General features: G+C 46.9%; 1 protein-coding gene across 3 annotated transcripts in view; it reads left to right on the top strand.

The window, feature by feature from the left end:
* Window positions 1-18,830, top strand: part of LOC133493432 (ELKS/Rab6-interacting/CAST family member 1-like) — a 68,809-nt gene that overhangs the window by 16,425 nt on the left and 33,554 nt on the right. The window contains exons 6-16 of one of the 3 annotated variants that reach the window (XM_061806783.1): window positions 1-172; window positions 1,427-1,501; window positions 1,575-1,730; window positions 1,856-1,948; window positions 3,107-3,274; window positions 3,359-3,526; window positions 5,990-6,127; window positions 6,819-6,959; window positions 9,320-9,460; window positions 10,579-10,772; window positions 17,976-18,111. In XM_061806783.1, the coding sequence (XP_061662767.1) occupies window positions 1-172; window positions 1,427-1,501; window positions 1,575-1,730; window positions 1,856-1,948; window positions 3,107-3,274; window positions 3,359-3,526; window positions 5,990-6,127; window positions 6,819-6,959; window positions 9,320-9,460; window positions 10,579-10,772; window positions 17,976-18,111 (1,582 nt within the window). The remainder of the gene's footprint in view (window positions 173-1,426; window positions 1,502-1,574; window positions 1,731-1,855; window positions 1,949-3,106; window positions 3,275-3,358; window positions 3,527-5,989; window positions 6,128-6,818; window positions 6,960-9,319; window positions 9,461-10,578; window positions 10,773-17,975; window positions 18,112-18,830) is intronic. The other 2 variants (XM_061806784.1, XM_061806785.1) reach the window with 2 other exon arrangements.

Raw genomic sequence — 18,830 nt, 5'->3', positions numbered from 1 at the left:
GGACGAATCCATCAAGAAGCTTCTGGAAATGTTGCAGAGCAAAGGCCTGTCGTCTCGCGCCACCGAGGAGGACCACGAGCGGACGAGGCGACTGGCCGACGCGGAGATGACCATTCACCAGCTGGAGGGCCTGCTGGAGCAGAAGGACAAAGAGATGCTGCTCCTCAGAGAGGTGCGTGTGCTCAAAAGCCATTTGGCGGCGACGGCGGCGGAGGAGGAGGAGGAAAAAGTGTACTCGTGCATCACAGCCAAATGACATACATCACATTCAGGCAGCTTCACATTCGTTTATTAAAACAAGCAGGCAAATCATCCTCCGCCCACTCACTGTTCTTTCCTGTCATCCGGCTTGTTTAATGCAACAATCCCCTCTAGTGGCTAACTATTGTTAGTGACTGTGTTAGAATAAAAGTCATACAGTTAAAGCGATGCAGTACATACAGCACGAGTGGGTATGTCGTATGTTGATCCTATAAATATCCCTTTACACCTATTGCCCCATATTTCTCCATTCCTTTTGACTATGAGCTATCAACCTAATTCTGTAGATGTATGCATATTGCCCCCGAGCCTCCATTGCTTTCACGTGTGTGTGTGTGTGTGTATTTGTAATGTTGCTACATTGCCCCCGAGTGTCCCCCCCCCCCCCCCAAAGAGGAGCAGCGATGCGGACATTCTGCCCTCTCTCCTTTTGTGCCCTCCCGTTCTCGTTTTCTTCCCTTTTTTTTTATGTTCCTCTCTTCTCACTTCATTTTGCTCGAGACACTCGATGGGGCAACAGCTCGAAAATGACCACGTCTGCGATTTATTAGGGCGAAGATGCGCATTTCAACTAAGAGGCTCTTGTAGAGACGACCTCGTGGTTTGATTCCTCCAAGAATTTTTGTTTTGTTTTGTTTTTATTTCAAGTCACTTCTGAAGCTTTGTTTGGCTCTTCGATTCGCATTTAAGCTTGGCTATGTGGGATGGCCGGATCGACCCATGGAGACTCAAAGCCAGCGCCTCGGGGAGGGGGAAACCTCTCCATCCGGGCTCCTCCTCGGCCCCCATTACTCCCTCCATCCCCATTCCGCCTCCCTTCCACGTGTCTCCCCCCTTCCAGCCTTCTCGCTCTTTCCCCGTGCCCCCCTCGCATCACCCCCATCTCCGTCCCTCTCCCTCCTTCCCTGCTCCTTCTCCACCTCCTCGTCGCCACTATCCCGTCATGGTCACCTCCTCCTGCCCTCCTCCTCCCCCGCACCATCTCCATCTCCTGCGCTCACCATCCTTCCCTGACCCTGTGACGCGACCCACACTCTCATCCCAACCCTCGCGTCAGCCCTTCCCTTCGGTCCTCGTCCCCCGACCTTCTCCCCCTTCTCCCCGCCCCTCCCTCCACCCCCGTTCGCCGTCGTCCGCCGACAGTTGCGCTGTTTTTGTCCCTCAGGAGCTGCACAGGAGGTACGAAGCAGCTCCCGAGTCCACCAAGACCAAGGCCCTGCAGACGGTGATCGAAATGAAGGTAGAAGCGCAAATGCGAAAGGTCCGCTCCCCATTTTGTCGCCGCGCTCTCAACGCGTTCATTTTCCCGCCAGGATGCCAAGATCAGCTCGCTGGAGCGCGGCATGAGGGAGCTGGAGGAGGAGGTGAACATGCTCAAGTCCAACGGAGCACTGAGCAGTGAGGAGCGAGAGGAGGAGATCAAGCAGATGGAGGTGTACCGATCCCACTCCAAGTTTATGAAGAATAAGGTGACGCCTCTCAATACCCTCTTATTCCTTCAACAAACGAGTTGGTGACGTAGGGCAGGAAGTGGCTTCCTTTCATCCGCCGCGTGTCTCAGGGTGCCACACTATACTTTCCTCCCCTCCACCAGGTCGATCAGCTGAAGGAAGAGTTAGGTCACAGCCAATCAGAGAAGGAGGAGCTAAGGGAACTGGCCAATGAGCTGCAACGCGAGGCGTCCGCAGTAAGAGCGTAACGCCCCTCCGTCTCCGTCTTTTGGCCGCTGCTCTGCCACTCGCCGGCTGGTTTTGGCTTTGCCTCCCACGCTGCGCTCTTGCCGCTCCTGTCCTAGTGTCCAGCTCTAACCTGCTCGTTTCTCTGCATGACATTTTCTCTTTAGCTTAGTGAGGTTAGTCGCTAGGTTTACTAATGCAGCAGAGGATATTTCTGTGTGCGCTAAACTTTGTATTTGAGTTATAAAAACTGCGATTGGCCGGCAACCAGTTCAGGGTGTACCCCGCCTTCTGCCCGACGATAGCTTGGCTAGACTCCAGCACTTCTGCGACCCATGTGAGGATAAGCAGCTCAGAAAATTGATGGATGGTTGAAGGTGGATGTCATTGTTATTTGTATATGCTCATAGGTTAAGTCCCGTAAGTTAAATTTCACCTACGATTATTACATACGAGTGTTTTGCTGCTTGATTGTTTTTACATTTTTTTTCCCTGTTTCAACATTACTGTGATCCAGTATATGCACAACTTAGTTCAGCTTTCAGCAAAGCAGTTGGAAGCACTTCCTCCTTGCTCGGGTGAACGTAACAAAGCATCCGGAAGGACTAAATATGTCTGCAGTTAGTGATGTTTGAGCACAAGATGTAACCACAGAGCGACCAAAGATGACAATATCTAATGTTTGGGCATCCTCTGTGTTTACAGTCTATCACATTTGTATCAATAAAGCATACAGTATATGTATGTACTATTTGTACGTTTTTGCAATTACCTACAATTTCCTGCCGTATTTCGACACATTTAGAACTGGGTTGAAGTTTGGAGCAGACGTTTACCTGCGACAAAAAATAATCATTTTGAAAATCACCAGATTTACCAGTCGCACTCGTAGATTAAAAAAAATGACTTCAATGTCTCAAATTTTAGGGCCAAAGTATGATCAATCTGGAGCCCTGCAAATAATTCTTTTGTCTTGTAAATATTACCACTAAACAGAACACACTGTTTGAACCAATAAATCTTTACAAGTTTACATTACGTGTGCCTTTAAAAAACGTTTTCCCACTCTTGTTTTGGCAACAAGAGTAAAACACTCACCATATCCATGTCAGTCAAGGATCTAAATATTTATTCTTCTTTCCTTTTTTTTTTTTTTTTTTTTTGTACAGATAGATCAGGTCAAGCAGGAGCTGAATCGTAAGGACAGCGAGCTGCTGGCTCTCCGGACCAAACTGGACACTTTGAATAACCAGTTTTCTGACAGCAAGCAGCACGTGGACGTCCTCAAGGAGTCGCTCACCGCCAAAGAGCAAAGGGCCGCCATATTACAGACTGAGGCACAGTTCATCTCTTCTGGAAAAACAAAAAAATGTCATCATAATCATTCGGTGATTGTGACTTTCTCGTTGTGATGTCCGCAGGTGGATGCCCTGCGCATTCGCCTGGAGGAGAAAGAGTCCCTCCTGTCCAAAAAGAGCCAGCAGATATCGGAGATCTCGGACGAGAAGAGCACACAGCACGGAGAAATTAGCGACCTCAAGGACATGCTGGACGTCAAGGAGCGCAAGGTCGTCGTGCTTCAGAAGAAGGTAAAACGTTCACCAAATTGGCATCTCCAATATCAACAGCAAAAAAAAGAATATTGCTTAAAGACATAACCTGTGAAACATTGGCAATTTTATGAGGGATTTGCACCCCCTGGTGGAGCCATCCTCCAAATTCACGTGGAGTGGAGTCAATGTGAATCTCAGTGCTGACACTTGGTCAAAAATGAGTCTTTTGCATGTGTCTGCACAGTTTAATAATCAGTGATGAAAGTCCTCCGTATTTTCCCGGATTTTCGGATTTTTCAATTTTCATGGAAATTGCTCCGGAAAATTGAGGAAAAATTGCCTAAAATTAATCCGGATATGAGTTGACAACATTGAACGAACATGCGTTTGAGTTCGTTGTGCTGAGGCACTAACACTAGTAACAGTAACGCCTCTAGTGCTCGCATATTTGTGTTTTCAGGAATTTTCACAAAAGTCCACTTTCATCTCTAAATAATGCTGACACGTTAATATATACGTAAGCAATTGCTCTCATTGCCAAAAGAGTGAGAGTACTCACTAAATAATAAACTAAACTTGCTCACGGTGAAGACAAAATGATAGCACAGGACTAACCAAGCAGGTAACAATCCTACTTATACTACAGGGAAACCAACTACATTAAAAATGAAATCATTTACATATTTGCTGTTTTATAGTTCATGGTACTTATCTTTGCTTGCAGAACACTGGATTTTTGTGCATCTTTTTTTTTTTTTTTTTTTTTTTTGGGTACTGTAAATTAGTGTTCTGTTGTGAAGCCGGTGTTTGTTTCATGAACTTCAACCAATTGAAAGGATCGATAGATTTTGGTTGCAATTTTAAACCGCAAACGTTAGATGGCGCTCTAATACAAGGTAGTGGAAAACTGCAAAAGTCCCAGGGTCACAAGATGAACTGCTGTTTAATAGAAAAAAGCTGTCTTACTAAATAGTTGGCGAACCGCAGGGACGCAGTATATGTCCATGTAAGAAATGGAAGGCACGTGCGCCGTCATTAGTCTGGTGGTGCATTCTTTGAAAGTCTCCCATAAACAGATGGGAGTTCACGAAGGACATAATTACCAATCACGCTGACAGCTCTGAAGCAAGACAGAGGGGAGGAGAGAGAGCGCGAGGGGTGTGTTTGAAATGAGGATGAATACTAATCAGCTGCCCCTGCTCAATAAAAGATGACCTCTGTCGCCTTCAGATAGAATACAGTCGACTGTCTGTGTGGGCGGATCGCGCCCATTGTCGCCTGCTTCCGAGATTTGCGTCCGTTAATATTGCTTCGTGCGGCGAATATTGCCGTGTACTTGCAGCAAAGGAAAAATCGGGTAGCGCAGCGCCGATTTTGCGCGCGTCTGTGTGCTACCCATCCAGCACTTGTCAGTTTCAAGAAGTGCAGGAGGGATCAAAGACTTGCGGCTTTTCAATGTCAAGCGTGTGTGTGTGTGTGTGTGTGCGTACGAGGAGAGCGAACTGTCAGTCAAGCTGTCAAGTGAACAGTTGATTAATGAGGTGCCGGAGATGTTTGACTGCACACACACAACACACACCATGTACGTGGGAGTACCCCCCCCCCCTCGCTAACTTCATGACATCAATTTTCACGTCTTGAAAGGACCATAAAGAAACGGAAAATAGGAGGGGCTCGAGTTTTATTTCAATTTTCACCACTGCTTTACATCCGCACATTTCCTCGTCTTCTTCCATTAAATTTGTCAGGGGTGGAGGGGTGGGGAGGGGGGGTTCCTCGTGATGCTCAACCTTTTGTCTCATCATTTTTTTTTTTCCCCGACAACTGCACTAAAGCTCATATCTTCCTTTCTTACACATGGTGTACATTTGCTTGTCGGTTCTTCAGTTGTGTGTGTGTGTTTTCCTGGATTTGTCTTTTCGCAGACTGTTAATCCTTTCCCAGATGAGTTTAGGAGGGAACAGTTGGGAGAGGGATAGAAGGGACGGTGGGAGATAGAACGCGATGAAGCTGGTAATTAAACGTTGTGTATGGACAAAAGTGTTCAGATGAACTTCTTAAATAGAACTTGAGGATTTTTTGGGGGAGTCGACTGTAAAAGTGGAGTCGAAGTTGATTCATTAATGAGGTCAACGACATTTTCAATGCGGTTTTAAATTAAACGCGGGTGATGCCCTGCCTTTTAATATATTAATATGTTATCGACCCCTTAGTTGGGACTGAAAAGACATTTTGGGGAATTATGTGTTTCCAACTTTATGGGAACAGTTTGGGAAGGCCCCAAGTCCACAAACGCACGCTTGGATGATTTTGGTGCGTGAGAACTTCAGTTGCCAAACACCTTTGGGACCCAGGCCACAAGTTCTCTTCCATTTTCATTTCCCGTATGCGCAACGGCCATTTTGCCAATACTTTTGTCCCCTGCGGTTTTTTTTTTTTTTTCGACACGTTCCCTCACACAGCAAATCTGAATTCCGTACGTTCTTCGTCTCCGTGCAGATCGAGAACCTCCAGGATCAGCTGAAGGACAAAGACAAGCAGCTGAGCGGCCTCAAAGGCAGAGTCAAGTCCCTGCAGACCGACACGTCCAACACCGACACTGCTCTGGGAACGCTGGAGGAGGCTTTGTCCGAGAAGGTACGCGACGGCGGACGTCCCACCGTCCGACCACCCGCGCTGGGGGACCCCGGGAAGGGAACGGATAATCACATTCACGGCATGTGTCCAGAAAAGAATACCGCTAGCTACGTGCACAGAAGCAGAGCTCCATAATGGGAAGCATAAAGTCCCTTTTGTTCAGCTCGAGACCCCTCACACCACCGTTAGGACACACATATACAGGAAGCACGCCTATTAATTGTTTAGTCACTAATACTCAAGGCTTTGTGTGTATTGGCAGGCGGAGGTGACTGTCGTTTCCTACTTTCCCAAGCTCCCCCCTGCCCCCCTCCCCACTCCTCATTTTTATTGCATTGGGTGTCTGTCTTGCTTTCTTTTTCACTCGATCTTCCCCCTTATGTCAGACAAACACTAACGTTCTTGTCGCGTCTTGATTGTGACCTCCGGTTCACTCTCTCGGGCCGAGCACGGCCAGGGCCCATAGTCATTCAGTTGATATAAAATGCGGCGCCAGAACGTATTATGTGTCGAAAATCATGCTTGGCTGTTTATCATGCCGCAGCCGCCATGCATATAAAGTTTAACGCAACTGTTATGAGTGTGGAAATTCAATCTGCATTCAAGGTGGATGACTTTTTTTTTTTTTTGGTACTTCGTTGTTTCCATCTGTCATCCTCCACCCCCCGCAACCCCCCCTCCCTCTCTCCAGGAACGCATCATTGAGCGATTGAAAGAACAGCGGGAGAAAGAGGAAAGGGAAAAGGGAGACGAGGTGGAGTCCACCAAGAAGGAGCTGAAGGAGCTGCGGGAGAAAGTTTCCCAGATGCAGGCTGACCTTGCGGACCGTGAGGTACAGATACACACACACACACATACGTCAATATAGAAGCTGTGAGCCAGACACACACATTCTCCAGCCTCCCCTTCCCTGTCAAGGAGAACCTGACTGATCTATCTCCGTAGAACAGATCCCCTATCCTGCCAAGGTCCTTGTGCTGAAGGACCGCAATGATAAAACAGTCACGTCCCCTTGACAACATAATATAAGACCCGCAGCCGGTGGAAAGCGCACCTTCTCTTGACCTTTGCGCAAAGCGCAAGTCTGCGGGTGGAAAAGAAAGTGTGGCGAGGAGTGACCGGGCGATTTCTTGCATTCTTAATGAAGCTAGCACTCGCCGCTAATGCGCAAGCTGAATTTAAAGGAAAGCCACCTCGGCCGAGGCTCGTCCATCTCGAGGTGTCATCTGGGTCCAGAAAGATTCAGTCACAACGGATGAATCGCGACGGCGTGCCGAGGAAAAAAGAGAAAAATGTATTTATTATTTATTTATAATATATATATTTTTAAATTTAGCTCACCAAGCATGTGCAAACAACGACAGTACAGGAAAACACCCTAGTCAGCGAGTCCCCCCCACGCCCCATTTTAAGCTCTCGCTTAAGAAATCTTAACAGTATGGATGCTGCGGTAAAGAAGACAAAAATGTATCACTTTCATACTCAATGGGAGGCGGAGTTTTTTTTTTTTTTGCGATGTCATTTTCAAAGTGCGTTTGCCTCTTCCGCCAATGTCGTGAAATGTGGAACGGCGTTTTCGAACTGTTCATGGAAAATACGACACCGACATTCCACCGAAAAGCCAGCTGAGAATGAGAAAAGTGAATCAACTAAAATCCCAACTGGCCCCAGAGCAGTCACTTTTCACACAATATTAGTTCAACAGCGAAAGCCGTCGCCATCGTTTCCGGGTTGGTCGCATCACACGTAAAAGAGGCACAGCTGACTCGTTGTTGCGATCTTTTAAGAATAAGGCGGAAATATGATCTTCAATAAAATCAGTGCAGCTGTAAAAGGAGTACAGTTGCAAAGCGCTGTGAAGCCGTGGCTGATGTGTGGAAGAACATCGCAGATTTTGAGTGTTTCTCACTGCGGTTGGACGAATCCACTGACATGAGTGACACAGCCCAGGTGTGCATTTTCATTTGAGTGGTGTGTGGTGATCATCAACGTGAATTCAGATGGTTACAAAAAAAATTACGTTGTGTTGTGTTGTGCAATATTGGCTCATGCGGTTACGCAAGGCACACACATAAAGAATCCTCAATACATTTTTAAAATAAATGTGTTTTGCATTTATGTAGTTGGTAGATCTATTTGACTTGGTCATTCTATTTCATCATTAGTCATTCTTAAAAAAAAAAAAAAAAACACATCACACACCCTCCCCGTCGATTGCTTGAGAAGTAGATCTTGGGGCACCCCCCGTCTTACAGGAATGGCAGCAACGCAATTAAATCCGTAAATTCGTACCGCGCTTTATTGCACCTTAAGAAAGACGTGTTGACGAGTTATAATCATAACCTTCTTTTAAAAGTGGAACTCCACCCAAACAAGACGCTCAAATGCACGCGTTATTGTTATAAAAATAAAAGTGTGTGTGTGGGGGGGTAATTTCACCTTCTCTGGCCCGTGCTGTAGTTTGTGGTTACTTTTAGTATGTTGAGGGCTCATAAAAGCTGTTAATGTATAGTTGTATCATTTCCAGATATACACTGGAGAAAATAAGCATTCCGAACTGCCCGTGTGGGGTTTGCCCGACAACAGCGACATACCTAAATACTGTGTAATGAGAGTAAAGCAGCAAGTATTCTCTGACCAAACACGATCATCCCCGCTCGGGGTTTTAGTGGAGTCGCTCGAGTGTAAAATTATACGTCTCGGTGCCTCCCTCTCCCGTGCGCGGGATGCGTCGCTATCATGGCTGCAAAGACCGAAAAGGGGGAGGAAAAAGGAGATGGACTGCACGCATGGAAAGAGCGAGCGGGGAGAGTGAGATGTGGGGGCGGGGGGGTAGTCGGGTCATGGGAAAAAAAGTTCTGAAAAGCGGGGTGATGATGAGTCACACTCTTGACATGGGAAGGAATACCTCAAAGGATAAAAATACCGGTTTATTTTGATTGGGGTTTTGATTTTCCCCCACAATTACGACTCTGATGCAGGACCGGGTTCTTGTGGAAAAAAGAGGTCAAGGCAAGGAGGTTGAAAGGTGATTCACAGCGGAATTCAAATCCTAAACACGTTGCCCCTTCTGAAAGCGAATGATGGATCATCTGTCGCCGTTGTCATTTGCTGTAACGTGTAATTATCCGGAATTATTTGGTCATTTCCTTCCCTTTTTTTTTCCCCTTTCTTTCCCTTTTCCCCTCCCAGGCGTCGGTTTTGGACCTGAAGGAGAAGGCGTCCTCTCTGGCCTCCTCGGCTCTGAAGAAAGACAACCGGCTAAAGAGCCTGGAGATCGGTCTGGAGCAGAAGAAGGAGGAGTGCCTCAAACTGGAGAACCAGCTGAAGAAGGTCCGCGTGTGCTGTACGCGATGGATGGCGTCTCTGGTGTTTCTCCCGTCCAACATTTGTCTTTTTGCTTTAGTGGAGAAGGAAGGCAGACTTCCAAATTGTGTGTGTGTTGGTTTTGATTGACACTGCGCGTGTGACTGCGTGTTGTGTCTTTCACTCTCTCTTTTTTTTTCTTATTTGTCTTCTCTTTCACACACATCTGCCCATTATACTGTCAGACTCCCAAACATTTACTCTCCACATAAAGACCCGTAAAAGCGCTTGCATGCTTCCAAAACTAATAGGCTTTATAATTTGTGGGCACACACACACACACACACACACGCGCGCGTGCATATACATACACAAATGTGTCCCAAGAGCAACATTTGCTTCTGAGTAACACTCACAGCTGTTATAACTTGTGGTTATTTTTCTTTTTTTTTTGAGGAGTGGGGGTCTTCTTTTTGGCAGAGAAGAGGTGCGGAAAGACAATGCAACTACTGTGGTTTATAGTCGAACATATCTTTGAAATCTTACCATTCCGTGAAGCGCCAAATGAAGTTCAGGAGATTTGTTTCCAATACCTCGGACTATTTTTCTATGGCATTTGCAGAAAATATGCAAGGATTGAGAGCTGCGTTGTACTTAATTATGGAGGCAATGGCATGACTTGCCCTTTCTCCACTCTTATTGTTCAGATCAGCAGTTATTTGGCACAATTGCGGCCTGCAGTTAGCGCAGTAGCTATCCATACACCCCGAAAAGACGTCTTCTCCTGTGCCCTCGTTGTCAGTCTGTGCATGTGCACTTCACCTGCGTTGTTGAAAGGATTGCAATTCTTTTTTTTTTTTGATCAAATCAATATTCCTAGATGATTTTTTTGCGGTCTGTAATAGTGTGAAGAATCTTAATTGAATGTTATTCGCTTAGGACAATGCATCATTTTCATGTACCCAAGTGCGAGCAATTGTTTTTTTCTGCCTCGTTAAACCTGTATACAAGTGGCCCCCAACACAAATGTTGTTCTTGGCTCATTCCCTGTCTGTCTGAACTCACTGAACTTATTTTTTTTTTCCCCCCCCAATAGTTTCTGCTCACCACCCCATTTATTTTCTCTTAATTGTTTTCGGTCGCAGGCCCAGAGCGCGGCGGCGGAGTCCGCGGCCAGCGCCAAACTCTCGGAGCGCATCGCCGGCCTGGAGCAGGAAGTGAGCCGTCACAAGGAAGACGCTGGCAAGGCTCAGGCCGAGGTGGAGCGGCTCCTCGAGATCCTCAGGGAGATGGAGAACGAGAAGAACGACAAGGAGAAAAAGATCCACGAGCTGGAGAGGTGAGCGAGGGAGGGCGCAACGTTAGAAGAAAGCAAATCACCACTTGAAAGAAATGGAGGGAAATAAAATGGGCAAATCAAATTCCAGTCTTTTCTGATTTAAATCAGTATTTAATATAAGAAGAGATCCCAGTTTGTTTCCCACTTTCCTTTACTCTCTAGCTGCTGAATTCAATAACAACCTTCCTTTTTTTTTTTTGCTAATTCATTCAATTATGCTTCTTCTCACCTTCTGCTCCTCTTTCTTCCCCCATTCATTTTTTTTTTGGGGTGGGCTTTATTGCATCTGTCATCGGCCCTTTTCCTCCTGTTTGCACCATCGAACCTCATTCGTGTGTGTGTGTGTGTCCGCATATTGTGCGTTTCTGTCTGCGTCCGTCACACGCGGCAGAAAGCCCTCTGCGTCTCCTCCGAGGCGTTCTCAGCAGCAGCCAAAGCAGGCCCCTCCCCCGTCTGCCTCTCAGCAGCCAATGGGGGGGCTGGTGTGGGAATACCTGGGCACGTGAGTGGCCGGAAGCCCTGTCAATCGATCGAAAAGTTGCACGAGGGGGAAAAAATAAAATAAATAAACACTACTCACTTTGCCTGTCAGAGGTCGGGATATGCCAGCGTCCCCTCCCATGTGGAAAAAGTTGACTCCCATCCTTCCTGTCTGGTCAACAGCATGAATCGGATTCATTGGATGCATTTGAAATAATATAAATGAAAGAAGGGAGACGAACGGCCGCATTCTTTCCACATGGGACGCCGCTGAACTCACTAACGATCTCCGTTGGAGCTGCGGCGTCGCACCCAAATCCGCCAAGTTTCTCCAATTTTAAATGTTGCGAGCGTTCCCCCCACAGGAGGAACGTTATCGCGCCACACGTGAGGCGTCAGCACGAGTTGTGAAGCCCGGCCTGACAGCCTCGTTTGCTCCCAAACGTCGGTGCCGTGCGGCCTGCCGCTCTTTCTTCTCGCCCGTCACTGATGCAACTCTTTCATTTAGTGTGTCTGCTTTCACACTTCCAAGTTCGGGACGCTTGACTTGCACAACTACTAACTACCAACTACTTTTTTTTTTATTTTTTCTTGACAATAACAGGAATGATTTCTAACATCTGTGTGACTTTGTGTCCACCTTATTAACTGTACCCACTGAGCTTTGGCAATAGTACTGAGTGTCTTTGCGTTGCGTAACACCGACAGCCTCTTTTAATATGGCTTCAAAACATTGCACCGAAATAGGAAAAGTGTGTTTATTCAAAGGCCAGGCGTCTTTTTCATCATCTCTGTCCTGACTTGGTCGTTAGGTCCCAGTGCAACCTTCCCCGCTCTTTCCATGTCTTTTTGAGGGCAGTAAAACTAATGACTGTTAATGATTCCGGGGACGTTCGTTTCAAAGTGTCCACGTCTGGCCGACTGGAAAAAATAAAACGTACAAAAAAAAAAAAAAAAAAAAAACGCTGCTATTTATAATTTAGCAGCCACCGACATCCAATTAGTTGGGGCTTGGCTGTGTGTGTTTAATGATTTATTTTGCCTGAACGCGGTCGCAGACGCAAACTGGGATGACGCTCAGTGGAATGTAGAGCAACGGCAAACGGTCCTAAGTTGAATCGGCACCGAATCGTACGCCGATTCGGTGCATTCGCGGCGAATTCGCCATTGAGAAATGTTGGAAAAAGTTCCTTCCGTACAGCGTGTTTCAATCTCTAACAGGGCGAGCAGGAAATGTCTTAATGCGGGATGAAATGTAACGGATGACCCTCCGACATCGGTTGTTTTCTGACTGACGTCACCCAGGTGGAACCTTTCCACTAGCTAGCCTGCTGTACGACCGAGCAGCGCCAGCGGCGACGCCGACCACGCAAAGCTCGCGCACGGGTTCAACGAGGCCAGCCATCGTCAACCCTCCTACGTGTGTAAATCCAGCTGTATAATACGGTGCCGAGCTATTTATTTCAGTAACTAGGATGGTAATTGGAGCGGACTGAGTGACTTCACACTGGGGGGAAATGGAGCTGAAAAATCTGCCATGATGGCCAAAATAAGGGATTTGGACAGCCGAGTGGAAAACAAAAGAGAGGCGGCAGCGGCGGCGACAGGGAGGAAGGAAAGAAGTGCAATATGGAGAGCACTGTATGGAGACGTTGAAAGAATAGAAAAAAAAAAAGATGCCGGGAGGTCATTTTGAGGAGTTTCTAATGAACAAATTGTGTCAGCGGGGCTCAAGTGGAGGCACCCTTGACGCTGAGCGAGTCAAAACACAATGAGCTCTCTTACCAACGCCTAAATCCTCACAATTCCACAAAGTTGTTAGGGAGAGGCGAACTATCGAAGAAGAACTAACGCGTTGTGAAGACACTCCCATCTTACGCCGGGCTTTTCGGGAGTTTTGCGCGGCCTTTCCCTGGCACCCGTCCCGCGAAATGTTTGAAGGTCGAGCTGGAGGTGAGCGGACCTCCGACGCGGCGCTCCAAAGTTTGTCCGTCCGCATCCTTCGCCGTTCGTCTGCTCCTGCCTGCAAAATGTCTGTGCACCTGTCTCGCTGTCACTCCGCTCACATCTGTCGTTCGACTTTTCTGATCTCACCTGGCGCTGACTTTCCTGTCTCACCTTTTCTCCCCTCTCCCGCTTTCTTCTCATCTCCGACGCCGCCCCTGCCAAGTCTTGCCTCGAGGTTAGTACACGGCATGCCTTCTCCCCCCCCCCCTCCCCATCTTCTCTTGTCCTCGCTCTTGTCATCAATTGCGCTTTTTAATCATTCACGTCATGTTTCGCCGTCTTGGCGGGGCTTTTGACTTTGACGACTTCTCGCTTTTGTCTGTTGCCTCGCTGTCTCCCTCGAGGAGGAAACGCTCATCCCGCTCTACCATGCTGCTCATGCTCAAACTTTAATCGTACACGATCGTTAACGTGGATGCTTAATTGCCACCACTAAAGGACGCCGCTTCAACGATTTTCGTCCAACTTTGATTTGCCGATAAGAGGCCAATTAAGAACCGGTGGATTGTTGTCTTAAGTGCGGATAAAGGATATTTGGATTTTTCCTTAACGTGTCAAAAAATGTTGCACCTTGCACTCATCTATGTGACGTTCTCAAACTTTTAACACCAAGGAGCGAAATACTCTCCAAGTACCATAATGACCAACATGACCCATTAAGTAAACCATTGCAACGGAAGTTAGAAACTACTGAGGTACAAAAGAACAGGCATAATAATACTCATTTTTCCCAACGTCGTTGTAAAAGCTGTTCTCTCGGCATCCGTGCAATTAATGCGAGAGTGCAAGAGAGAGCGAGCGTGCGCTCGAGTCAGCCCGATAGCCCACAAATCCTCCGTGCGGCACCTCCGCGCTAAGTAAAAGTCACGCAGGACCTCAAAGCAACCGCAGGAACAAAGAAACAAAACAATTCTGTTTGGGAGCCGCGGAAACATTGATGTCAGACGTTTTGGCAGAGGATGAGGAGTTCCTCACATCAAAACAGGAGATGCAGCATGCGCAGAAAAATGAAAAACAAAAAAAGGCGGGGGGGGGGGGGCTTAAAGAACAACTCTTCTGTCGCTTACCCAGCAAAGCAACTTTTTCCTTTTCTAGTTTCTCATTAAGACTTCGAGTCGAATGCCCAAAACTAAAGTGAAGACGGCCAAGGGAACGACTGGCGCTAAGGAGTTCAAACCTTTTGACGGCACACTGGGGAAAAAATACTGAGAGGAAATCTCGGAGAAACAAGCGGAAGTTGGCAAATTCAATATGACCTTTGTGTCTCGAAGAAATAAGCAAAAAACGTGTTGGGCGAGCTGCGCTTGAAAGCAGAGGCCCGTTATGGTAACTTAGCATGAAGCTGCTCTGGTCTTGACCAAGAGTAACAAAACCCTCCAACAGCATGTTCAAAGCTACTTTATCTCATCGGATTAAGCCTTACAAAAACGCACCACTAAGAGCTGGAACTCGCACGATCCGAGACTTTGAGGTACTCTCTGAGTTTTTGACCCTGTAGCATTTTTCTAAAAAAATAAAAAATAAAAATAAAAATAGCTCATAGCTCCCCTTCTCCTGCATCTACTGGATTCTGTTGCCAGTGGCAATGATTTTTCTTTTCTTTTCTTTTTTTTTTTTTAAGCATGTGAGGACTGCCACTAATGACGTGCAGGCTGCCTCTGGTGGTACACGAACGGATCGCTGGATTAAACGGTTATCGGAGTGATTGTGTACTGTACATTCTTGCTTACATTCTGTCCTTTACCTTTTTAACCTTATTTACACATCCAAATGCAAGCTATTATGGTTCGCTCTCTGTTTTCTTTTTTATTTTTTTCCCTCCAAAAAGAAAAAGCAAAATTCCAAGTGGTTAAAAGGAAATCCTTGATGTTAATTTTGTGTGAACTGGGTGCAGTAAACATACATGAGTCCTCGGCGTATTTGTGATCAAATATTTATGCAGGTCTCCAAATGCAATATTAATATTACCTTCACGCGGGCCCCCGAATATCAGCCGCATACTAATGAAGGAGGTAGAAAAGTTTTCATGTAGTTTAGATTTGGGAAGTTTTTGGGAGACGTGCGCACGTGCTAGTCATATATCTGGGAATTTTGAGGTTTTTGCAACGCATACTCGAGTTGAAAGCGCTGTCAACGAGATTTTACATTTCATATTTACGTTAACACCTCACATCGTATGTTCGCCACGGGGGCCGCCGTGTTTGCGTGAGGCTAGATGGGCATAAATGAACACGTGTAGCTGCGCTCTCTCGAAATATTTGCATGTGTGGTCTGAGGCTGGATGCCATACAAAAGCGGCTTGTGTTTGGAGTCTATATAAGTTGGCTCTTACTTAAGGAGGAATCTAAGAGTACATGGTCATAAATTCCTTGCATTCTAAAAGCTTATAATGAGAGGGCAACATTACACAAATATGTAGATTCAGGTCCAGCGTTTGGGCGTGTTTTATAGGCCCGTGGGAGTCAAATTATCAAGTTTTAAGAGTCTGGCAGGGGCACATCTGGGGGGGAAAAATGTGGCGATTGTTTGACGGCAGCTGCGGTTGCCTGTCGTCCACGTTTCGCTAAGTGGATGCTGATAGAACCAAAGAGCAAAGGGGGGCAAAAAAAAAAAAAAAAAGCCAACGAGAGGAGGGCCGAGGTGCCGTCGAACGCGCGGGGCTCGCCCGTGCACATCATCTACAAGCTGCAAACAAACGAGATGCGAGCAAAACAAGTGATTAGCGGGATCAATATCAAGATGAAACCAGAGTGGTCGGTCAACGGGGGAACGTCGCCCGACTGAAAAATCAACTCCACATGCGCGCGCACACACACACACACACCCTGAGCGGACTGTACATGCAGTAAATGTTGCATGAAGTGGGGGGGGGGTGGAGGCGGGATCTTCCTGGACATCCTCCAATAGGAACATTCCTGCCTGTTTATGACCTGTTACGCACAAACAAGGCTTGAAAAGGTATTTCACAAAATCTGAAAAACACCGAAAACATACATGGAGTGGGAAGGCGCTGCAGATCACATTAAGCATTTTTCTTTTACGTCTCTTTCGGAAGGCCTCGCGTTTAGGTCATGCAGCGACAGGTGAGATGGATAAGAAAGATGATATCAGTTATCTGAGAGTTGGAAAAAAAGAAATTCTGCAAGATGCAAAAGCAGGCAGAGCCCTCGAAATGTTCCTACAGAATGACGTTGGATTCCCATCAGCAGAGCTTACTGGCAAGCGCCATGGTGGGAGTGAGAAATCTATTTTTCTACAGGGTGAAAAAAAGGACTTATGAAGACATTTGCGAGATGAGTCGCTGTACCCGTTGTTTTTGAAAACAATCCACAAAACAGCGCTGCTCAGCACAAAACGCCGAGTTGACCGACGCCCACCTCCGTGTGTTCGCTTCCAGACCTTTTGTGTTTCTTATCCTTCATCCCGAGCCGTGGTTAGCTGTAAGCTGTTAAACCTTCCTGGCATTAGCGCCAAGATCTCTGCAAGTGTGTGCGTGCGTGCGTGTGAGGGGGGGAAAAGGTATTAAAGGTCCTGATCACGACAAGCTGGTGTGATAGCCGATAGGCTTGTGACAGAGGCGCAATGGCTTCCAGTCAGCTTAGACGAGGGGGATTAAACCCTTTCTCCATCCACCAGGCTCGCTGCCTCCATGACGAATCGCTCGCCTCCAATTTTTTTCCCCCCTCCCGTCTCGTCTTCTTTCCGAAGTTCATGATTCAGAACGTTGCGTTGTCTGGCCATTGACTGACTTCACTTCCCGATCCTGGCACTATTTTGGGCCTAGAGGGGTTGTGGTATTAGCCTCAGATTGTGTAGAGCTAGTCGAAGTCTTTCAATATCTTTTTAGTTGCAAAAACAAGTACAAATGTTGACTTTCTATACCTTTGCAGACAAAGAAGGCATTATTATGCGGCAGAATGTTTACTTGGTGAGCGGACCAGCTGTTGTGCTGCTTTTTGGAATAAATTGAGCAGGTGTCTTACATACATACAAGGTGACTTCAGGGGGGAGCGAAATAAAAAAAAAAAAAAATTCAGTTTTTCCAAGCTGGTTGAATTTTGGCTAGAATAATCCAGCACTTGAATTGGTGATGGTTACAATTAAATCTCAAGACCTTCAAGCTATTCTGTCCATTTCCAGTATGTCATTTTTATTCCATTGAGGCATACCAACAATTTAGTCGTGTGTATGGTATTGGTTGTCGACGTCAATTACGGAAATCACTCCAAATCATTAGTTTTCCCAGTCGTCAACTCGCCAAGTGCGCTTTTGCCTCGCTCTCTTGCTCTCTCACTTTTCCCTCCATCTTCAGTCACCCCGCCCCGTGACTCATTCCCCCAATCACATTTGGATACCTTCACGGCTTGACAGACGGTCACAACTTGTAAAACACGGCTTCAGGCCTGCTCCTTGCTTACGGACAATATCGACTTTACCCTCGCAACTTAGAACGCATTCACTGCCGTTGACGGCTTTAGAAGTCAAATATCCATGTTAACTGGGAAGATTGGCAAGGAATGAGTTTTTAAAAAGTTTACTCCAAATCATTCAACACGCAGCCTGGCTAGCAGTTAGCCAGTCTTAATATACTGACCCCCACATCGCTCACCAAGCTCAGCCCACTTTGGCAACCCCCAAAATTCATTTTTATTCAAATGCTGCAATAAGTGACGGTGCAATCAAAAAAAAAATTCGACAGCTGTTTTGTGCACGCAGGCAGATGAAGGATCAATCCAAGAAGGTGGCCAACCTGAAGCACAAGGAGCAAATCGAGAAGAGCAAGAACGCCCAGCTGTTGGAGGAGGCCAAGAAAAGGGAGGACAATATGAACGAGAGCTCCCAACAGATCAAGGTAAGAAGTGGGGGAGGGCAGGGAAGAGAGAAAGCGAGGAAAAAGTTTCTCCCCTCTTCACTCTCCACTGGCCATATATACCTTGAATATATTGGCGCCATCACAACAGCGGCAACGTGTCAAAATGTGACAGCGAGCCGCCTTGGGCAATGTCAGACAGGCAACACGCACACACTGGATGCAGCTCGGGGAGTGCGCGCGGGCGGGTATCCGGAGAAGATGATTGACACGGAACGAGGTGACAAGAGAACGCAAAGGGCCCGCGCATAACTATGCGCTGAATGTTGTGGCTTTTAAATGGGGCTTGCTTCCTGCAACAGCCACAGCATCTCCGCATTGAAGTCGGGATTTTGAACTGCGCTGTCCTTCATTTTCCTGAACTCTCTCAGTCACCTCTCTCACCCCCCTATTCCAGGAATTGTTAGCGGCCTCTCTGATTAAAGGCAGATGACAGTTTGCACTTTAGTGACTCCGCAGACCGCGCCGATTCTCGCTCTCCTCACGACCGGGCCCTTCTTTAGGGACTCGGCAAATAACCGTAACCGATGCGCGTGTGTGTGTGTGTGTGTGTGTGTTTCATTTCGGAGCCGTCCCGCGGCATACTTTGACCAGGAGTCAGGCGGCGAGTGAAACCCGAGCCTAATTCGGACCGTAAATTTGATTCGGTACAATAAGAGACGTCTAATTAAATTAGGCCAATCTCAGTCTGCATACTTAGA

The sequence above is a fragment of the Syngnathoides biaculeatus genome, chromosome 20, assembly GCF_019802595.1.
Source record: "Syngnathoides biaculeatus isolate LvHL_M chromosome 20, ASM1980259v1, whole genome shotgun sequence".
NCBI classification, from domain to species: Eukaryota; Metazoa; Chordata; class Actinopteri; order Syngnathiformes; family Syngnathidae; genus Syngnathoides; species Syngnathoides biaculeatus.
The sequence above is the reverse complement of the archived record's forward strand: the minus strand, read 5'-3'. Positions and strand labels throughout refer to the sequence as shown.